Source organism: Camelus ferus, chromosome 3 (assembly GCF_009834535.1).
Source record: "Camelus ferus isolate YT-003-E chromosome 3, BCGSAC_Cfer_1.0, whole genome shotgun sequence".
Classification (NCBI taxonomy): Eukaryota; Metazoa; Chordata; class Mammalia; order Artiodactyla; family Camelidae; genus Camelus; species Camelus ferus.
In genome coordinates this window covers 52,007,623-52,029,002 of record NC_045698.1, presented here as the reverse complement: position 1 = coordinate 52,029,002, position 21,380 = coordinate 52,007,623, and the positions used below count along the sequence as shown (strand labels likewise).

Here is a 21,380-nt window from a genome sequence, read left to right as displayed (position 1 = left end):
GGTAGACTAGCCTGAGGGATTCTCTACAGTCCCTCTGAAATAAGTGGCCATGATGGGGAAGCCCATGTGGCAAGAAACCATGCAGCCTCTAAAAACTGTGGACAGCACTGATGACCTGAGGGCAGTCTCCAGCTGATAGCAAACCAAAAGCTGGGGCCCTCAGTCATACAATCACAGGATATTCAGTCTACCAACAGCCTGAATGAGCTTGGAAGCAGATCCTTCCTCAGTCAAGCCTCTGGATGAGAATGCAGCCCAGACAACTCCTTTATCACAGCCTCATGAAACCCTAAACAAAAGACACACCTAAGCTGTGCGCAAACTCCTGACCTACAGAAGTGGTAAAATAATACACGTGTTTTTTCAAGCTGCTAAGTTGTAGTAATTTGTTACACAGCAATAGAAAATGAATATACCTAGTATGAGAGGTTTACCTTGACCTACAGAAGGAGGAGAGGATATATTAGGGAAGCCAGGCATTATGACCACACATAGTCTCTCTTTACTCCATTCAATGACCAATAAAAGGCCCAGGGGTGGTGGTATCAATGGAGTTTGGGTTAGAAGGGAGATGACTTCAGCTGGAGCAAATAGCACATTAGAGGATAAGCCTAAAGATAGCCTAGGGGAGTGGGCAGGGAGCAGGGACATGAGAAGAGTTGTACGAGGTCTTCTTCTGTGCCTTCTTAGTGGAGTGCCGTTCCTTTTGCCGAGATTCAAGGCTGAGGCCAGTCGTTCCCTTCTCTGCCCCCAGCCTCACCAAAGAGGTTGTCACCTCCTCCGCTGCATCCATCGTCCCCGCCTTCTCCATTCTTTGAATGGGGGCAACTGTTTGCTGAAGTGTGATGTGTGAAGAGGTGGAAGGAAATGAGCCTGAGCATCTCAGAAGCTTCAACTCAGTTGCTTAGTTTTTTGGGCCGGAATCAAGATGGCAGAGTAGTAGGACCACGAACTCGCCTCTCCTCGCAACTACAAAACCACAACTGACTTCTGAACATCCACTGAGAAAAAAGACTGGAGCCTAGCAAAAAAAAGATCTGCTTCAACTGGAAATACTGAGAGAGAACCACAACAGGATGGTAGGAGGGGTGTGCTCACGATATAGTTGGGCCCTATACGCCCTGGGTGGGTGACCCACAGACTGAAGCACAATTAAGTCACAGAGGTGCTCCCACAGGAATGAGAGTTCTAAGCCCCACGTCAGACTCCCCAGACCAGGGTTCTGGCAGTGGGAGGAGGAGACCCCAGGACATCTGGTTTTGAAGGCCAGTGGGGCTTAACTTCATGAGCCCCACAGGACCGGGAGAGATAGAGACTTAACATTCTTGGGAGGTGCTCACGGGATCTCAAGTGCACCAGGTACAGGGGCAGAGACAGTGATTGCATAGGTACCTGGTCCAGACCTGCCTACTGGTTTTGGAAGTTCTCCTGAGGAGTTAGGGGACTGCTGTAGCTCACCCAGGGGACTTAGAAGCTGGTGGCAGGTATTCCTGGAGTGCTCATCTACATGAGCTTCCCTGGAGGCTGATACTTTGACTGGATCAATAACACCAAGACCCAGCCCCACCCAACAGCCTGTAGGCTTAAGGGCTGGGAACCCTCAGGCCAAACAACATACTGGGTGGAAACACAGCCTCACCCATCTACAGACCTTCTGAGCCAAAAACACCTCTAGGCAAGGCCCTACCCACCAGAGGTCCAGGTCAAGCTTCACCCAGCCAGTGGGCAGACACCGCCCCTCCTGCCAGGAAACCTACATAAGCCTCTAGCCCAGCCTCATCCACCAGGGGGCAGATATCAGAAATAAGAAAACAGCCCCAAGCCTGTGGAAGGAATCCACAAACACAGGCTGGACTCTACACTGGGATCAGCTCTCCCCTGCCCCTTGGGTGACAAGAGAAGAGTGTACTGCTAGAACGAATAGGGTATCTCCCACAGAAGGCCGCTTCTCCAAAGTCGCGAATCATAACTAGCCCACCTAAAAACACAAAGAGAAAGACAGACAAAATGAGGTGGCAGAGGAATATCCTCCAGGACAAGGCACAAGATAAAATCACAGAAGAAGAAATAAGTGATGAGGAAATAGGCAATATATCCGAGAAAGAGTTTAAAATGATGATAGTGAAGATGTTCACAGAACTCAAGAGAAGTGTAGATGTGTGAAAGAAAAATACTGTAAACCATATCAGTAAACAAAGAATGCTGAAGCCATCAAGTCATCAGCCGCCACCCCCCAGTGAAGACAAGCCTGTAGCCCAGCCTCTGCAGCCACTCACAATGGTGTACTCTGAGCGGACTCAGAATAATAACTGCGCAAGATACTAGCCCTAGATACCTAGAAGCTTGTCAAAGGAATGAATTCAATGAACCCAAATGTTTGCTTCCTCCCATACATAGAAAAGCACAAAATTCTGCAACTTGAGATGCCTGGTTTTCTTTAGGTAACAAGTCATCTTTTATTGTTCCAACTACCTGGTAATTGTTGTAAAGCTCCTATATATCCTAGCTCCTCCCCTACCTCTTCGGAGCAGTCCCTCAGAGCAATCTGAGAGGCTGTCATCCCAGCTCGGGTCCTCCCACCAAGTAAAACATAACTCTCAACTTTCAATTGACAAATACAGAGTGAAGTTTTTAGCAAACAGCTGGAAAATATAAAGAACATCCAAACAGAATTGAAGAATAAAATTATCGAAATGAATAACACATTAGAAGGAACCAAGAATAGACTAAACAAGGCAGAAGAATGGATTAGTGAGCTAGAAGACAGAATAGTGGAAATCACCATTGCCAAACAGAAGAAAAAGAGAATGAAAACAAATGAGGATAATTTAAGAGAATTCTGGGACAATATGAAGCACACTAATATTCACATTATAGGGGTACCAGAAAATGAAGAAAGGGAGAAAGGACCTGAGAAAATTTTTGAAGAGATACTAACTGAAAACTTCCCTAACTTGGGAAAGGAAACACTGACCCAAGTTCAGAAAGCTCAGAGAGTCCCACACAGGATCAACCCAAAGAGGAATACACCAAGGCACATAGTAATCAAATTCACAAAAATTAAGGATAAAGAGAGAATATTAAAATCAGCAAGACAAAAGCAACAAATAATATACAAGGGAACTCCCATAAGGTTATCCGCTGATTTTCTGGCAGAAATTCTTCAGGCCAGAAGGGAGTGGCACGATATATTTAAAGTGCTGAAAGGGAAAAACCTACAGCCAAGAATACTTTATCCAGTGAGGCTTTCATTTAGACTTGGCGAAATCAAAAGTTTCACAGATAAACAAAAGCTAAAAAAACTCAAGACCTCCAAACCAGCTTTACAAGAAATATTAAAGGAGCTTCTCTAGTCATCAAAGCACAAGAAAAGAGAACAAAAAGAAGAAAGAGAGAAAAAAAAAAGACAGCCTGGAGAAGTCTATGGAGACTCTCTATTTTTTGCTCAATTTTTCTGTAAACCTAAACTGCTCTAAAAAATAAAGTGTGGGGGCAGAGGGTATAGCTCAGTGGTAGAATGTATGCTTAGCATGCATGAGGCCCTGGGTTCAAGCCACAGGACCTCCATCCAAATGAATAAATGAATAAATAAATAACTAAACCTAATTATCTCCCCCCTGCCAATAAATAAATAAATAAAGTCAAGAAAAAAATAAAAGAAGACAATCTGAGGTCAAATCATGGAGGGTCGCACATGGCACACTACCAAGGAGGCAATGCATAATCAGTGCACACATTTCTAAGGAGAGAAAACCTAATCTGAACTCTGTTTTTAAAAAAATAATTCTAATCACAGTACAAAAAAAAAAGATGTTAAGAGAAATTGAAGACAGGTAAGTAGATAGGCCATTGTATTATCTCACATGAGTACCTGAATTAGGACAGTTCAGGAGTAATGAAAAGGACAGGTAATACCTCCTGGAGGTGTAAGTGACAGGACGTGGCTACTGATTAGATACAGGAAAAGAAGCTGTCTGAGCCAAAGAGAACTCAGGTACTTCCAGCCAATGACACTAGAAGGACGGAAGGCAACAGTTATGATTAAATGAGACTAGAAACAAAGAAGACTGGTTCCACAAGGGACAGATAACAAGCTCCAAGAAAGACAAGACAGTGAGAAGCAAATGAAAAAGGAAAAGATTAAAAAAGAAACGTATGGTGAGAGAAAATAAAGACAGGTATTACAGTACAGAAATTGCTTCTGCAGTACTAATGATAGGTAAACTACTAAGTACAACTACAACCAGTCAGTCCTGGAACTAAAAGTTTTATCCATTTTCAGAAGAGAAACTGATATTAGAAATTATTTAACTCAACATCTGGGTTTATGTATCTTTTTGAATTAATTCTTATTTTGTGGTTGGCTTTATTCCTTTGATAAATCTCAGTTTAAAAAGCTAAAGCTCTAAATGTTCCTAGAAACAATGAACAGTACATACATGTAAATTTTAAAAATATGTGCAGTTTGTTGTGTATATGTATTTACATGCAATACATTCTATATATGCAGTCAAACTATAACAATTTTACCTAATAAAACTGAAAAAATGAAAAAAAAATCATTTAAGTCAACATCTTCCTCTCTGCAGCCACTGTTACACACTAAAAAAAAAAAATTCCCTAAGAGGTTAGATGGTTTGTCTAAAGTTACCAACTAGTGGCAGAGCCTAGATTAGAATTCAGGTCTTATGACACTCAGTCTACTCCACGTCCTAAATTAACTTAGTTAGAGGCAGTTCTTATTTATATATAAATCAATTATTTATGTCCTTTATGCTCAGAAATGACTACTTGGGCATGCCAGTACTTGGAATTTTCTACTTTTGCTTCTTCCTTTAGAAAGATCTTGCTGCTTTATGTGACAAAAATCATATACGTCAACAACGGCAGAACAGAAAAAGTATGAGGCAGCCTATCCCTAAAGAAAAAAAATATGACAGCAAAGTAGGTCCTGAGAAATGTCACTAAGGATTTTATCAACAGCACCACATTTCCTCCCCCATACATAGATCTCCCTATCCCTATATTTCAACAGCTACTAGAAGAAATCCTATCTGAAGCCATGAATGCTATGACCAGTGTCTGAAACTAGTGAGAATCAGCTGCAGTTGGCATTTTAAACTGTTGCCTAATTTAAAAGGAAAATATTTCCCCATAAATGCATACCAATTCTAAAGGATGAGCTAATCCTTCTAGTATTAAGTTGTAGAGGGTAGTCCAGGGAACCTACCCACCATGCTGAAAACAATTCGTGGTAAAATGCATTTTAAGTTCAAACAAAAAAATTATTTCATAAGCAAAGACTACCTTCCATTTTATAGCACATCTCAGTTCAGACTACCACATTTCAAGTGCCAAATAGCCTTCTACTCTGCTGCCAACAGACTGAATGAGTTTATACTTTATGGTGTTTTATGAGGACTCCTTTCTCTGAATTTATAACACAGTGAATTAATATGTAAGTTATTTAAATATTTAATTGTTGCCTTCCTTAAAATTTACATTCAAATAGAAAACTAATATAAAAGGAAACCTAACAAAAGAATTTAAAATAAAATCTAACAAAAGAATTTAAAATAAAATGAGAGGAACTCTCTAAAAGCGTAACAATATTATATACTCATTCTGCTGAAGGATTGTCCTACTTGACCTCAAGCAGCTCTTATGCAACAATCTAGAAGTTTTATTTTCACAAATGTTTTTCTAAGACAAATATGGATACCACCAATCACCTAAAATAGTACCTGGACCGAGTTCTAACATATCACTCAAATCAATTATCCAAGTACATCTGATCTGTTTTGGAAAACAGTTATAGCTGAAAAAAGAAAAAGGGGGAGGAGGACAAATTTCTGAAACCATACATACAGCAAACAAAAGAATTTTTAATTTTCAAATTATTTCATCTGCATTTTCCATTATGTAAAAAGTTCAGTGGAAAATGCAAAAATGTTCTCATAACAATGATTTTCCCGGTTCTGACACCGTATCACTATAGTAACTATAGCCAGACATCAGTATTAAAGGTGCTTGCCAAGTCTATTGTGTCACAAAGTGTGGAAACTATTGACCTCTGCAAACCTAGTTATAATTTTACCCAGGAAGTAGTAAGTAATCAACCTATGTATGCCTCAGGTAGGAGAGTGACTCCTCTGTTCCTCTCCAACAGAGGCTAGTTATAGAAAACTGGGAAACTGGCATAAAAGCTACAGAGTCTGCCCTGCAGTTGGAGAACACGTTAAACAGGCTCCTGCAAGACCTGAAGGCCTTGGCTTCTCAGAAAAAACAAGCCAAAAAACGCTCCATGAAAAGGTTTCTGGGTGGACAGAGCAGGAACATAAGACATCTGGAATACCAGCTTGGCTATCAGGAGGAATTAGAGACGACAGCAAAGGGGGAAGGACAGGCTGAAAGGCTGCATCAGGTGAAGAGACAACATCTGAAGGCAACACAGCAAGTCTTCCCACTAGCAGGTCCCAAGTCCAGAATCTTGATCTTTTCCATTTAACACAAGACTGCTTTCCTTTTTCATCTAGAATCTTAATCCTCATTGTTGACATACAAATTAACCTGTTTTGCATTATTTAAAAAAAAAAAAAAAGCTCACTGAGTCTAAGAGAAGTGTTTCATTGTAAGCTGGCTGTCATTACTGCCTTTCTCTTTCAGAAAACCATTCCTAGACTGTAAAGTTTCAACATTTAGAACCATAATTTACATTTTTATTTTATTTTTCCTGGATATACCTTCTTTGTGTAACTTCTAAAATTCCAATTAGGTGAGAAATTGTCCACAGACTCAAGACTTTATCTTCTATTTCTTAGGCATCTACTCTAAAGACAAAATGGAAAAGGCAGAAACTTTACAAAAACAGATGAGTTACGTAACCAGTTCTGCCAGTAACTTACTAGCTGGATGACTTGTGGCTCAGATTCTTTATCAGTAAATTGGAAACAAAAAGTATCCATTTTGAATGTTGTTATAAGAATTTGATAAGATAATATAGGCAAAGCACATGGCACAAGGCAGACAGCTCGTTAAAGAACACTGCTAGTACTGAAAAGAATCATCTAGCACTGCTACTGGAAGAAGGTTAAGCATATTTTTTGCTAGTGAAATCTTCCAAAAAAGTATATAAAAACCTTTTTTTATTCTTTACCAGCAAACTTTAAAAAGTTTTGTTCCCATCTCCATTCCCCACCAGAAATCATGTTAGAAGATCTACACATAGTGGAATGAAATATACCAGGCTCTTCTTTTTACTCCCTTTCAACTCCTACCAAACTGCACTCTCATACACTCTCACAGCTTACTATAAGGTTGAGCCATATGAGACTGCTATTTGTACACATCAAAACTGGTCGACTTACTGGTCATTTCACAGGGCTCAATCTGAAATTTACGTGCTCAATGAACACTCAATGATCCCAGCCTGGGTTGCAGATGCTACACATAAATAGAGGCTATTTAAGGAGGGCTTTGAAATTAAGTTAAATTTAAGTTCACTCTTTTTAGTTCTTTTACTTTGTACAAAGCTCTTCCTCAAACTAAAAAGTTGATACATCTTTAAGAAATTTCCAAGCAAAAGCCTACATAATCTTCTAGAATTATTTTCAAGACTATGAAAAACATACCTCAGGAAGAGATGATCAGGTAAAGATCCTTATGCTGCCGTGTAATTCCAAGCATACAACTGAAGAACATTATTTGTAAGAGGATGACTAACATTTCAAGAGTCAACAATGTTTATAATTAGGGGCCTCGTAAGTGTGATGTTTAAGTTAAAGACTCAAATACAGGAGACAAAATTAATTACGAGAGAAATTTTGAGGGAGAATTCTCAACAGAATCTAGTTCAGTTGTCCTCAAAACTGGCTCACAATAAAATCATCAAAAGGGCTAAAACAAAAACAAAAAACAAAACTGCACCGTGAAAGATTAGGGCCCTAATGGATACTGTAATAAAGTTTCCTGAGTTGCTTCTAATATGCATTCAGTAGAGAACCCTGTACTATAAGGATTTTTTCATACTCCTTCATTTTATAAATCAATACTAAATTTTGAAAATATGTTTCTAGGCCAGATAAAATTCCACAGGTTCTACGGGGGGAGGGTACAGCTCAGTGGTAGAGCGCATGCCTAGCACACACGAGGGCATGGGTTCGATCCCCAGTACATCCATTAAATAAAAAACAACAATATAAACAAATAAACCTAATTACCCCCCAAAACAACAACAAAATTCCAGAGGTTCTAGTCTACCAGAGTAGAAGGGTGATCCTATTCAAAATCACCTAATTCAAATGACAATTGTACAAATATTCACAGTACCGTTCCATACACAGGTCCTTCTTTGTAAGAAAGCATCCCCCCATATTACCATGAAGACAACATGTATACCAAAAAACATTTCCCTCTTCTGTTTAAAGAACTGTAGTAATATTAACATATTAGGTAGGTTATTAGCAATTTAATTTGTAGGACCATCATGGTAATTTTTAATCACTACTAATCCCTATTTTTTAAAAAATGAACTTGCTAAATTCTAAATAAAACACTAACAGCTTGTTTTATGTAAGTTTAACCAGTCAACCAAAAAAGAAACCATAATTGAAACAGAAATCCTATTTAATTTCAATTTTAATATTTAAAAGTAGTCCAATTAAGAATAGTCTTACTGTTCTAGAATCCGAGAATGGATTGTATTCATCAAGTCCTGGTGGGACATTTCTTGTCACTTGTGTAACTGATGGGTCCTGGAATAAAATTTGAAAGAAAATAAAGATTACTTATCCTTTAAAGATGCAATTTTGATATTTACAATGCATTTGCTTTATCTGTACTTTTAGTCACCCACCAAAGCTAACAGAGGAAAATAAAGAAGATTATCAGATTTATTCAGCCCCATTTCAACAAAGTTGGAATTTAAACCCACAGCCCTCACACCCTCAAAGACAAACAAGTGAAAACTGGGTTAGATACAAATCAGCTGTTAGCTATTACTGAAGGAATGAAAATAGACCTCCTCTTAATAGCTGTGTGGAACCATTTGCATAGGGCATCTTAGCAAATCTTGGGTACAGCCATCCTTTCCTTTGTACTCCACAAAGAGTTCCTGTTTCCCCTGTCCCTTTTTTAAAAATAATATCTTCAGTTTTCCCTACTGCAGATTTAAGTACATTAGAAATCAATGTCACATACAGGTAACATCTAGAGTATTCAAGATTAAGTATCTCTTATTTTATTCTACTACAAAATTTCACCTTGACTATAGTCTGTTGTTCTACATGATCCTGGATTCGCTCCCTTTTCAAATATATTACCACATTATCCCAGCTTTTCAAATCTTAATATTGGGCTTTCATATAAATAACTAAATCACACAAGCCTAGTTACTCTATTTCTCTTGACTATGAATGTAGGACACAAATATAATGAACATCTTCACAAAATCAACTACATAATTAATGTGAAACGCATTTGCAAACTGTAATGTACAGACAGCCTCATCAGCCTTCATACCCCTAGTCTCAAACTTTGGCATGTTCTAGAATCAAATAAAACAGATTGCTGCACCCTACTCCTAGAGTTTCTGATTCAGTAAGTCTGGGGTGAGGCCTTAGAATCTGTATTTCTAGTAAGTTCCCAGATGCTTCTGCTGATCTGGGGACCACTGCTCTCTTATCTACACTGTACCTTCTTCAATCCATCTTCTTCAACAGTCATCAAAGTTGCCTTTCAACATATTTAATACAGACATACAATCAAATGGAATAAAAATAGAGAAGCCAGAAATAGACCCTCGCCAATGCTGTCAAATGATTTACAAAGGTGCCAAGACCACCCCAGTAATATTTTAACAAAATTTTTGTGACTTATAATTCTTCCAAAATTGATTTTCATGGTGAGCAAAGCCAGCAACCTTTGCTAGTTCACCACCTTAACAGAAACTCAAGTATGATGTGTTGTCTTTTTCTAGCTGCTTTGTAGCAAGAAAGCAGCAAGTTCAAGTACAGGCAATTTCTGATCCCCCAAATGCTAACATCTGCAGTACAAATTATTTTTCTCCATTTTGAGACATTCCTGGTTAACAAGAAGCTAGTTTTCTTCATTTTATCAGGCATTGTAGTGCCTCCCCACAGCAGTTAAAGAGGATCTCAGAGAAGGGGATGACACTCAGCTGTTAAGTGAAATCCCTTCTCCATCAAGTTTCTTGGCCCCTGGCCCCTAAGCCACATTGCTTCCAGCCCAGCCATAAATAGTGGCTGCTAGACTAAGGTTTTCCTTCCCAAATTCTCTGCATCAGAGTCATTGCTCAGTAATCTGCAGTAGCTGTCCTCATGTAGGACATAGAGTAACATCCTAGGAAGGGTTACCAAATAATATACAAGTCTAGACTATCTGTTCTACAGCTCCTTTTCACTGAAATAAAACATGACTACTGGCAAACACCAATTAGTTGTGTGAACTGCAAGGGTCTCAACCTCTCTGTAACCCTTTTCAGTTTCTATGTTGGTCATCAAAAAAACATTATGAGGAGGGTTTCAAGAGAATTTTTAAAATTCTAAGCATGATTTTTACTTGTCAGATGGAATGAGGGCCTCTCTAGCCAGTAACTATAAAGGTTTTAAAAATCTTTTAAAAAAAAAAAAAAAAAGGTATCTTTCAAAAATGTAAAGCTAATCTTGTCATTCCCCTCCTCCAACCCCTCTGTTCCTCATCCATTTCAGATTTTTAGAGATTCTGAACTATAAAATACAAATTCCTCAAAGTGAGATATAAGGCTTCTGACTGACTAGCCTAGCCTTTGCCTACCTTCCCAGGCTTACCGACTCTCATAATCACCCTCACCTTGCCAGATTCTTCTCTCTCAATGTAACGAAACAAGCTACTGAGTATGGAGCCTCAAACTTGGCAATAAGTGGTAAGAATAAGCTAAAAATATGGCACAGATGAAAAATAAAGACTTTAGGCTCACTCAACAATAAAATGGGAAGGAGGGAATGAAATCACTCTACCTCCCAGGGTTACCCTCCCAAGTTTATCCAAAAATGTGAGGAGTGGGAAGGTTATCAGAAGGGGATGTATGCTTTAGGGGGAAAATTAAGAAAACAGCAACGTGAATATTTGAATCAAATTTTTCAAGTTGGCATAGTTGTGGTTAAATTCAGAAGTGAGTTCAGGGTCAAAAAATGGAGCTTTAGTAAATCCACATGGTCCAGCTGCAGCCTCAAACCCACCCCACTCCCACCCACAAAATCCGGTGACCTGTGAATCCTCAGACACCATATTCTTCCTCGGCATTGTTTCCTCTGGCAGTAATACTCTTCCAGGCAGGGTCAGCCTAGCAATCTTCTCTTCCTGAAAGACTCAATCCAAAAATTACTTCATATGCTAACCAATAATCTTCCTGATGCCTTCCTGATACTCAAGTCACTCCATCCCAATCTCAATGCTCCCACAGAACTTGGTATTTATCTATCTCCATTAGCATTTATTTCACTTAACCATGATGATCTTCATGCAAATATTCTTTCTCAAATTAGACTGACATCTTTGAATACAAGAAATAGGTAAATAGGTTTTTTAATTTAATCATACGTGCGAGATAACATTTTTTCTTGAGTGATTATTACCACCTCTAGAGGGAAGAAATCCAGAATAATTATTTAAGATAGTAGGAGCAGTAATAATCAAGAAATACTTCCTGAAAAAAATTAGCATAAATATGAAGTTAATTCAAAAAGTGTAAGTGAAGGAGGTAAGAATATACAATGGAGAAAAGACCATTTCTTCAACATGTGATGCTGGGAAAACTGGACAGCTACATGTCAAAGAATGAAATTAGAACATTCCTAACACAATATACAAAAATAAACTCAAAATGGATTAAAGACCTAAATCTAAGACTGGATACTATTAAACTCCTAGAGGAAAACATAGACAGAACACTCTTTGATATAAATTGCAGCAATAATTTTTGGATCTATCTCCTAGAGTAAATGGAAATAAAAACAAAAATAAACAAACGGGGCCTAATTAAACTTAAAAGCTTTTGTACAGCAAAGAAAACCATAAACAAAATGAAAAGACAATCTACAGACTGGGAGAAAATATTTGCAAATGATGCAACCAACAAGGGATTAATTTCCAAAATATACAAGCAGCTCACACAGCTCAGTATCAAAAAAAAAAAAAAAACAAACAAAAAATGGGCAGAAGATCTAAATAAATATTTCTCCAAAGAAGACATACAGATAGCCAACAGGCATATGAAAAGATGCTCAATATCACTAATTATTTGAGAAATGTAAATCAAAACTGCAGTGAGGTATCACCTCACACTTGTCAGAATGGCCATCTTCAAAAAGTCTAAATAATAAATGCTGGGGAGGGTGTGGAGAAAAGGGAACCCTCCTACACTGTGGTGGGAATGTAAATTGGTGCAGCCACTATGGATAACATTATGGAGGTTCCTTAAACTAAAAATAGAGTTACTATACGATCCAGCAATTCCATTCTTGGGCATACATTTGGAGGAAACTATAATTCGAAAAGATACATGCATCCCAATGTACAGAGCAGCACTATTTACAATAGCCAAGACATGGAAGCAACCTAAATGTCCACCAACAGATGAACGGATAAAGAAGAATGTGGTACATATATAAAATGGAATGTTAGCCATAAAAAAGAATGAAATAATGCCATTTGCAGCAACATTGATGGATTTAAAGATCATGCTAAGTGAAGTAAGTGAGATAGAGAAAGACAAATATCATATGATATCACTTATATGTGGAAACTAAAAAAAATGAAACGAACTTATTTACAAAACAGAACAAGACTCAGACACAGAAGATAAACTTTAGTTACTGGGAGGAAAGGGGGTGGGGAGGGATAAATTGGGAGTTTGGGATTGGTAGATACAAACTACTATTTACATAATAGATAAACAACAAGGTCCTACTCTGTAACATAAGGAACTATATTCAATGGCTTGTAGTAACCTGTAATGAAAAAGAATATATACATAACAATCACTATGGTGTACACCAGAAACTAATGTAACATTGTAAAACAATTATACTTCAATTTTTTTAAATGTTTAAAAAAAAGTGTAAGTAAAAAGATGTTTAATCTCACTCATAAGAGAAATACTAATTAAAACTACAGTTGACCTTCCAACAACGTAAGGGTCAGGGGCACCAAACCTTGGCCCAGTCAAAAATCTGTGTAACTGAGAGCTGGTCCTCCCTATACTCCATATCCATGGTTCTGCATCCACAGATCATGTAGTACTGTAATATTTACTATTGAAAAAATCCACATATAAGTGGACCATGCCTTGTTCAAGAGTCAACTGTATGCTAATAGCATCAGGAAGGAGTCCCCAGAGCATTTGGTTTTGAAGGTCAATGTGGCTTAATTGCAGGAGCTCCACAGGACTGGAGGAAACAGAGACTTCACTCTCTTAAGGAGTGCACACAGAATCTCACATTCACTAGGAACAAGGGCAGAGGCAGTGATTTATTTCATAGGAACCTGGGCCAGACCTGCCTGTTGTTTTGGAAGGTCTCCTGGGGACGTAGGGGGCAGCTGTGGCTCACCCTGGGGACATAAAAGTTAGTGGTGGACACACAGGGAATATTTATCTACATGAGCTTTCCTGGAGGCTGACATCTTGCTTGGGTCATTAGCACCAAGATCTAGCCCCAGCCAGCAGCCTGTAGGCTTAAGTGCTGAGACACCTCAGGCCAAACAACAGAGGGTGGGAGCAAAGCCTCACACATCAGCAGACTTCCTGAGCCCATAGACGCCTGTAGACACACCCATGGAAACGGCCCTCCCCACCAGAGGGCCAGGACCCAGCTCCACCCAGCAAGGGCAGGCATCCACCCCTCCTGCCAGGAAACCTGCACAAGCCTCTAGTCCAGCCTCACCAACCAGGGGGAGACATCAGAAGAAAGAAAGTAACAACCCCACAGCCTGTGGAAGGAGTCCACAAATGCAGGCCACACTCTACTCTGGGATCAGCTGGACTCTAGCTCTCAGGTGATGAGAGGGGAATGCACTGCTGGGACACCTTAAGACATCTCATACAGAGGGCCACTTCTCCAAGGTCAAGAAATGTAACAAACTTACATAAAAATACAAATAGAAATTCAGACAAAATGAGGTGGCAGAGGAATATGCTCCAGGCAAAGGCAGAAGATAAAATCCCAGAAGAAGAAATAAGAGATGAGGAGGTAGGCAATCTACCTGAGAAGGAGTTCAGAGTAATGATTGGGAAGATGATCAGAAAACTTGGGAGGAGAACAGATGCATAGAGTGAAGTTTTTAGCTAAGAGAAAATATAAAGAATACCCAGAGGTGAAGAATACAATTACTGAAGTGAGTAACACACTAGAAGGAACCAAGAGTAGACTGAGGCAGAAGGACGGATCAGTGAGCTAGAAGGTAGAGTACTGGAAATCACTACTGCAGAACAGAAAAAAGAATGTAAAGAAATGAAGACAGTTTAAGAGACCTCTGGGACAACATACAGTACACTAATATTTCCATTATAGGGGTCCCAGAAACAGAAAGGACCTGAAAAAATATCTGAAGAGATAAAAGCCAAAAACTTCCCTAACTTGGGAAAGGAAATAGTAATCCAAATCCAGGAAGCCCAGAGTGCCTCATATAGGATTAATCCAAAGAGGAACACACCAAGGAATATAGTAATCAAGTTGACAAAAATTAAAGACAAGGAGAAAGTATTAAAAGCAGCAAGAGAAAAGCAACAAATAACATACAAGGGAACTCCCATAAGGTTATCAGTTGATTTTCAAAGCTAAACAAAAGCTAAAAGAATTCAGCATCACCAAACCAGCTTTACAACAAATGCTAAAGGAACTTCCCTAAGTAGAAAAGGCCACGACTAGAAATAAGAAAATTAAACTATGACCCGTAATCTCATTTCTAGGAATTTATCCCAAAGATATACTGCAAAATACTATCTGTAATAGTAAAAGACTGGAAGCAAACTAAATAAACTATGATTGTAAAATGACTACAACTCAATAAAAAAGTGTAAAAAATAAAATAAAATAAACTATGATACATCTCTATGACAGAGTACTATGCAGTTGTAGAACAGTAGATCTATTCATGCCATGGAATAAGTGAAAAAGGTGCAGAACAATGTAAATATAATATTGCCTTTTATCAGCAAAGGAAGATAAAATGTTTTAATTTTATTTTTAAAAAAGAATAAACCAAAAACGAACAAAAATGATTACCTATACGGAGAGGAAGAGAACAGCGAGCAAACCACATAAGCTTAGAAGCTAGGCTTCCCTTGAATGTACCTTGTTGTATAGTTTTTCCTTTGAAACCATGAAAATGTTTTTCACAATCACATAAGAAAATTAATTCAAAAAGAAAAAAGAGGAAAGGTCAGAAAGATGGATCCTGCCTAGCCAACATTCATACCATCAAAGTGATGCTCTCAATGCTGCTACAATGAGTCCCAACTCTCTGCAAATATGTATATCCAATTATCAAGGGTCCTCAAGTTCAAATTTACATTAAGTTCTGTTTTTTAAATCCTACATAAGGTATAACTTAGTTCTAAAAAGGCCCAGAATGAAATCATTCTTCCAATTTTCTACTTTTGACTACAATACCTAAAATGGCCTTGTTTCCTTTTAGATCTAGAAAAGTTTAATCCAGGCTGAAAGTTGACTGGCAGTTTGCCAAAATCACTGTCTCAAGTCAATTCAGTTCATGCTTAGTCTGTCTGGAATTTCTCCAAACGTAGTATTAGTGACCAAGCAGCAGAGTATGTACAGGATATGCTAAGAATGATTTAGGAAGATAAAGAACTGCTATCTCTGAATTATCACATAATTAACATTTCAAAATTGGTTTTAATAAATGTAAACAGTGTTGAGGAGGCTGTAGTCTCTAAACTGGGAGAAAAACAACAAAGCTGATGATTTAAGTAATAATGAATGATATTTCCATGTCTATTAAGTATTGAGTACTTAATTTATATTATTTCCAATCCTTGTTATGATTATCCCTGGTGGACGTTATTGTTCCATTTCTCAGAAAAAGAAGCTATGGCCTTAAAAAAAAAAAAAAAGAAACTGCCTCAAGGTCAATTAGCATATGTCTGAGACAAAATATGAAGCCAGAACTTTTCAAAGTCTATATATATTCTTTCCATCAGATATACTAAAAATAGTTTAACACAATTATAACTTTATTGAGGGAAGACACTGAGCTGATTGTTAATTGATTTCAAAACTTTAGCAGGAAGATACCACACTTCCTCTTCAACACAATCAAAATGAAACTGTTTCAACTGACAAGTTGGTTGCTTCTGACAGTGGTCCTCATACTAAGCAAGCATTGGAATCACCTGAAGGGCTTGTTAAAACCCAGATTGCTGAGCCTTCTCAATGTACCTTGATGTCTAGGATGGTGCCTGAGAATTTGCATTTCCACCAAGGAAAACATTCTGAGCTAGTCTTATTTTATTGACTTAGAGAGGCTTCTAAAATGTATTAACTCTCAAGAAGCAAGACATTCTTTAGAGTTTAAATATCCTATTTGGACCTGACGATACATAAGTTATGTCATTTAGTTAAGCCAGGGCGATTCTCTTTAGCAAGCAACTTAACTTCAAGGTCATGTTTCATTAAAAAATCAAGGTGCATTACAAAAATAAATGTTTTCTTAAAGAAGAGAATATAAGTAAATATTTTATGTCTAGCATAATTAGCTTCTTCATATTTTTAATCCAAGTTTCTCTGCCAAACCCTCCAGGGTAGTACATCTTCACTGTATTTCAATTGATTTCCTCCATCATGCTTTATGTTGGACATTTCTCAAACACGGCCACATACAATCTCACAAGATTCCAACCTGGAAAGAAAGTACTTTTACCTTCAGCTAGACATGAGGATATTAATTCAATAATAATTTCTTCAATAAACATTTCTTGTGGATAATTAACCTCAGTCTCGTCTCTGTGTGTGTGTGTGTGTACACACACAAGCTAAACAGTTTAAAAACATAAAAGCTTACATGGATTATTGTGTACAACCATATATTATGTATCCACGTAATTCATCTGTTAACATTTAATAGGTTTGGGTTTCAAGATTAACACTCAAAAAACATTGTGCATTTCAGGTATTTGTTCCGAAGTAGAAATAGTACTGGTCTAGGAGTTAGAGACTCTGGGTTCCTGGAAATGACTAGGTTCTGCAATCTTAGGCAAGTCACCAATTCTCAATTGTTTCATATCTAACAAAGGGGAAATATGATAGGTGATCACCCTGGTCAGCTGCAGCTCTGAAATGTTATGCTATAGAACGTAAGTCTTTATTATTTGGAAAGCTAACTGTCTGTATTCAAACCCCAGTTCCACTGTTGAAAAGCTGTTAACAGTGAACAAGGCACTTCATATTTCAATGTGATTCAGTTTCTTCATCAGTAAAATGATGCACTTCATACAGCTCATGAGCTACTATATGTAAAATAATTAATACACTTTCTGCACATGTAAAATACTCGAGTGATAGCTGAGGCTGTTATCATTACTACCAGCAATAAAAGAGAATCAAACAAAAAAGCTGTCCATTTTTGATTAACTGAGGTATCAAGATAGCACATCTTACGTAATGAATAGGCCAAAAAAACACCCACTGCTACCTTCTGAAGAAAGCAATCAGACGTTCTCCTCCCAGTCTGTGTCACATGACCCAATTAGCCTAGATGCCTGCGAAAGGATGAAGAACTGGCCTCTGTGCCAATGGTAGCCGTTTTTAGAATTGGGTATGAGGAAGCCTGGCCGACCCCAGAAGTGACTATATTTTGGATAATAACTAACCAATCCAATTAGAGCCTATTCCTGGAGGCACTTTAATATGAGACATAATGATTATACTGCAATTAGTAGCAACAGTAGAAGCTGACACTAGTCACAGTAGAAAGACAGATAAATAGAAGCAAAGTCAGAAGGAGGTGACCAGAAAAGGGAGCAGTAGGTTCAGTGTCTGAAGGGAATGCCATTTACTAGAGTTGCCAATGAGTCACCAAAATGAAAACAGGGCCAACAGAGTTACTGCTCTTCCAGTTGAAGAGGCATGACTGGTGTTACAGAAGTTTTCACATGGTACCACAGATCCTCAGGAGGGCCGTGGGGTGAAGGGAAAAGGAGGAGGAAGTGTAATGGGGCAGAAGAGGGAAAAGGTGGCCAGAGTTCAGCCTCCCAACCTTCACTTGAATCAGTGCAGTTCAATTTTTATATTTTATAAATACTGATTTCACATGAAAGTGGTTTCCACTGCTTGGCGGGAGGGAGGTAAAAGGCAGGGAGTGTGGACTGAGGAAACACCTTGTTAGCTCTCAGAAACTGTTTCATCACAATTGCAGAGACAGACTATGTTGGCCTTCCTTCCCTTCCCAAGAATCCAAACAATCAACCTCCGTCACCTGAGGCAACCTGAGCACACCTCCCTGTCTTAAAACCACAACAGGTGGAACTAATATTCTTTGCCATTTTGTACCCCAATAAAACTCTACGTAAAAACAGTTTACTGTCATTAACTATATTTAAATAAAATCTGCTGGGTGAGAAAGATTTTAGTAAGTACGAAGATTTACTGATCCAGAGTATACATACTGATCCCAAACATACTTACTGATTAAAAACTGCTGTTAAATCACTGCTTGATATAACTCTAGTTTTACCTTCTCTCCTTTCTAATTTAAAAAGTGGGAGGAGACTACAAATAAAACTCATCTTTAATGTATCCTTTACTTTTCTCAGTGATAGATATTCCCCACTGTTCAAAAGTTTAAGCCAACCTGACAAAAACTGTTTTAAAGAAAAAACTCTATATATGTTTCATCTCTTCCCATTTTTTCCCAGGATTATCCTAACTTATCCTTTTCTCTATGTTCATCTACTTCCTCTCACATCTACATTTCAAGTCTCAATTATCTTTAAAATGCACACAAGCAAAGAAATAAAAACATTCCCTCCAACACATATAACCCTCAAACTATCAGACCCCTTCTTTCTATCCACTTTTCCATCTCCCACCCCACACTCCCTTCCATCCAGTGGCCTGTATTTCTCACTTGTAAACTGCAATACCCTTCCTACTGTTCCCCTTCCCATCTTCTGACCCCTTCCCCAGTCTTCACAATGAACCACACAAGCTTCTCAAAATACAGACTTGCTCATGTCACAGCTACAGATTTGATTACTGTGACAAGAACAAATGTAATTAAAGTTTGGTCTATGCTCTCAATAACCAAAGAGCATATTTTAGGCCTATGAAAATTTATAAAAATTTGGGAATAGACTATGAGTAACTGGTGAAATCATTTATGGGACAGGAATTGCAAAGATAGGTAAACTCTCAGCATCCACGTAAGTGACTGCTAAGGAATAAAGACAAACTTTAAATCAGTGATAACAACTGACATTCTTTTATTACACACTGCTAAAGCTTACTACTGTTGTGATATATTTTATTCATCTAGACCTGTGTTATATAATGTAGTGGCCACTAGCCACATAGCTCTTGAAATAACCAGTCCAAATTGAAATGTGCTGAAAGTCTAAAACACATCATGTTTCTGATTTCAAAAATTTAGCACAAAACAATGTAAAATGTCATCAATAATTTTTATGTTGATTATGTGTTGAAAGACATTTTGCATATATGGGATTAAATAAATTGTATTATTAAAATTAATTTCACCTGATTTTTTTCCATATGGCTACTACAAAATTTTACATTACATACATGACACAAATTACATTTCCATTGGACAGTGTTGATCTAATCACTGATTTATTCAGGGCTGGCTTATAATTTCACTTTCATCCATTTCAGCAAATTCAGCTGTGTCAGCAAAAAGGAAAACAAGAAACTCAGACTTAAAGCTAAATTTCCTCTAAGTTTTTCAAAACTACGAAAGATGGCAAGAGACCTGATCAGAAGCTTTCCAAGCTAATGTTTTAATACATCACAGCAGACTTTCTCTTTCCTTTGATTTTTTCACATAAGATATCAGAAGACAATAATATGAAGATTAAAAAAAAAAAAACACTTAGAAAAAAAGGCACATTTACAATTCTGTCAAGGAAACCTATCGGAAATTTACGAAGGCTATAGCAAAGATAGATTCGAGGAGAGAAAGAATTCATCTAGTTTAGCTCAAAACTAGACTCTTTAATTATCTTATAATCCTCAGAACACCCTATGACTTAGATTCTATACCCTTTCTTTCACTGCTAAGAATACTAGCTCAGAGATATGAAAGTAATTTGCCCACAGCCATACAGCTAGTAAGTGACATGGTCAGGATTCAGTTTCAAATCTGACTCCAAAGGCCAAGTTTTTAGAAGAAAATCTAATAAAGGACACAAATTAATGTTTCAAACAATATTTCTTCAAAAGAAAAAGGCTGAATTAAACACTGCATTGCTCCACAAAACTTAATTAAAACACTCTTCAACAGCTCTACTTAATCCAATCAATATTATACACTAGACTAGGCAACTTGATTAAACAAGAAAACTCCCAAGATAGAGGCTATGAGAGGCCTTACCTTCGGAGAGTTAAATTTTTTTCCTACTCTATACTTCTCAGAGCTACTGTAATCATATGAATTTAAAAGACACCAAGAACTTCACCTACCCGGAGAAATACTACAGTTTTTTATGTCCTAATCATTTAAAAAAAAAAAAAAAAAAAAAGGTGGGGGAGGGACTACTAGGAATTTTTCAATAAATCATGATTTTGAAAACTTAATATTCATTTTTCACTGCAAATCAAGACAGTCTTACTCAAACCTGAAAGAGTCACACAACTAATTTTTATGGACCCAAATTACTCCTTAGTAAGTTAGAAATTGAAGCAAACACAATTAAGCAGATTTACCTCGTAACTTAAAAGTTAACAACCACATCTTAAGTTGCACTATCTGCCCATGTTAACACTAGCATTATGTGCCAAAAAAATTATTTCATTATCTAGCCCCTCTACATTCTAAAGAAAGAATTCTTTGGGGGAAAAAATCCCTTAATTTCTGAACATAGTATAATTTGGTAAAAATTTCATCCAGAAAATGATCCATGTAAGGGACTTAATACAGAAAGCAAGAAACTCAGCCCAGTCAAAATCAAATTAAGAGATCTGGTCCTTTCTTTGTTCTATTTCATATTGCCAGCAGCACTTTGAGCAGCTGCTGTGAGAAATCCTCTCACAGCATTATCCTTATTAAAGCCATGCATGGAATAGTTTTAGTTTAAGTTCTATAATTCCTGAGTAAACTTGGAAAAGTTAACCTCTGTGTCTGAACTTCCC

At 37.6% G+C, this 21,380-nt stretch overlaps 1 protein-coding gene and 1 long non-coding RNA gene across 4 annotated transcripts in view; one reads left to right on the top strand and one right to left on the bottom strand.

Annotated features, from left to right (window-relative positions):
- SCAMP1 (secretory carrier membrane protein 1) overlaps window positions 1-21,380 on the bottom strand; it is a 97,020-nt gene that overhangs the window by 62,886 nt on the left and 12,754 nt on the right. The window contains exons 2-3 of one of the 3 annotated variants that reach the window (XM_032474761.1): window positions 11,266-11,358; window positions 8,676-8,753 (exon numbers count right to left, since the gene is read on the bottom strand). In XM_032474761.1, coding sequence (XP_032330652.1) covers window positions 8,676-8,753; window positions 11,266-11,358 — 171 coding nt within the window. Of the gene's footprint in view, window positions 1-8,675; window positions 8,754-11,265; window positions 11,367-21,380 lie in introns of all 3 variants that reach the window. The other 2 variants (XM_032474779.1, XM_032474768.1) reach the window with 2 other exon arrangements.
- Window positions 2,052-20,414, top strand: LOC116661928. Its single transcript, XR_004317875.1, has 4 exons — window positions 2,052-2,151; window positions 4,633-4,635; window positions 14,664-14,673; window positions 20,404-20,414. It is a non-coding gene; the product is annotated as an uncharacterized LOC116661928 (long non-coding RNA).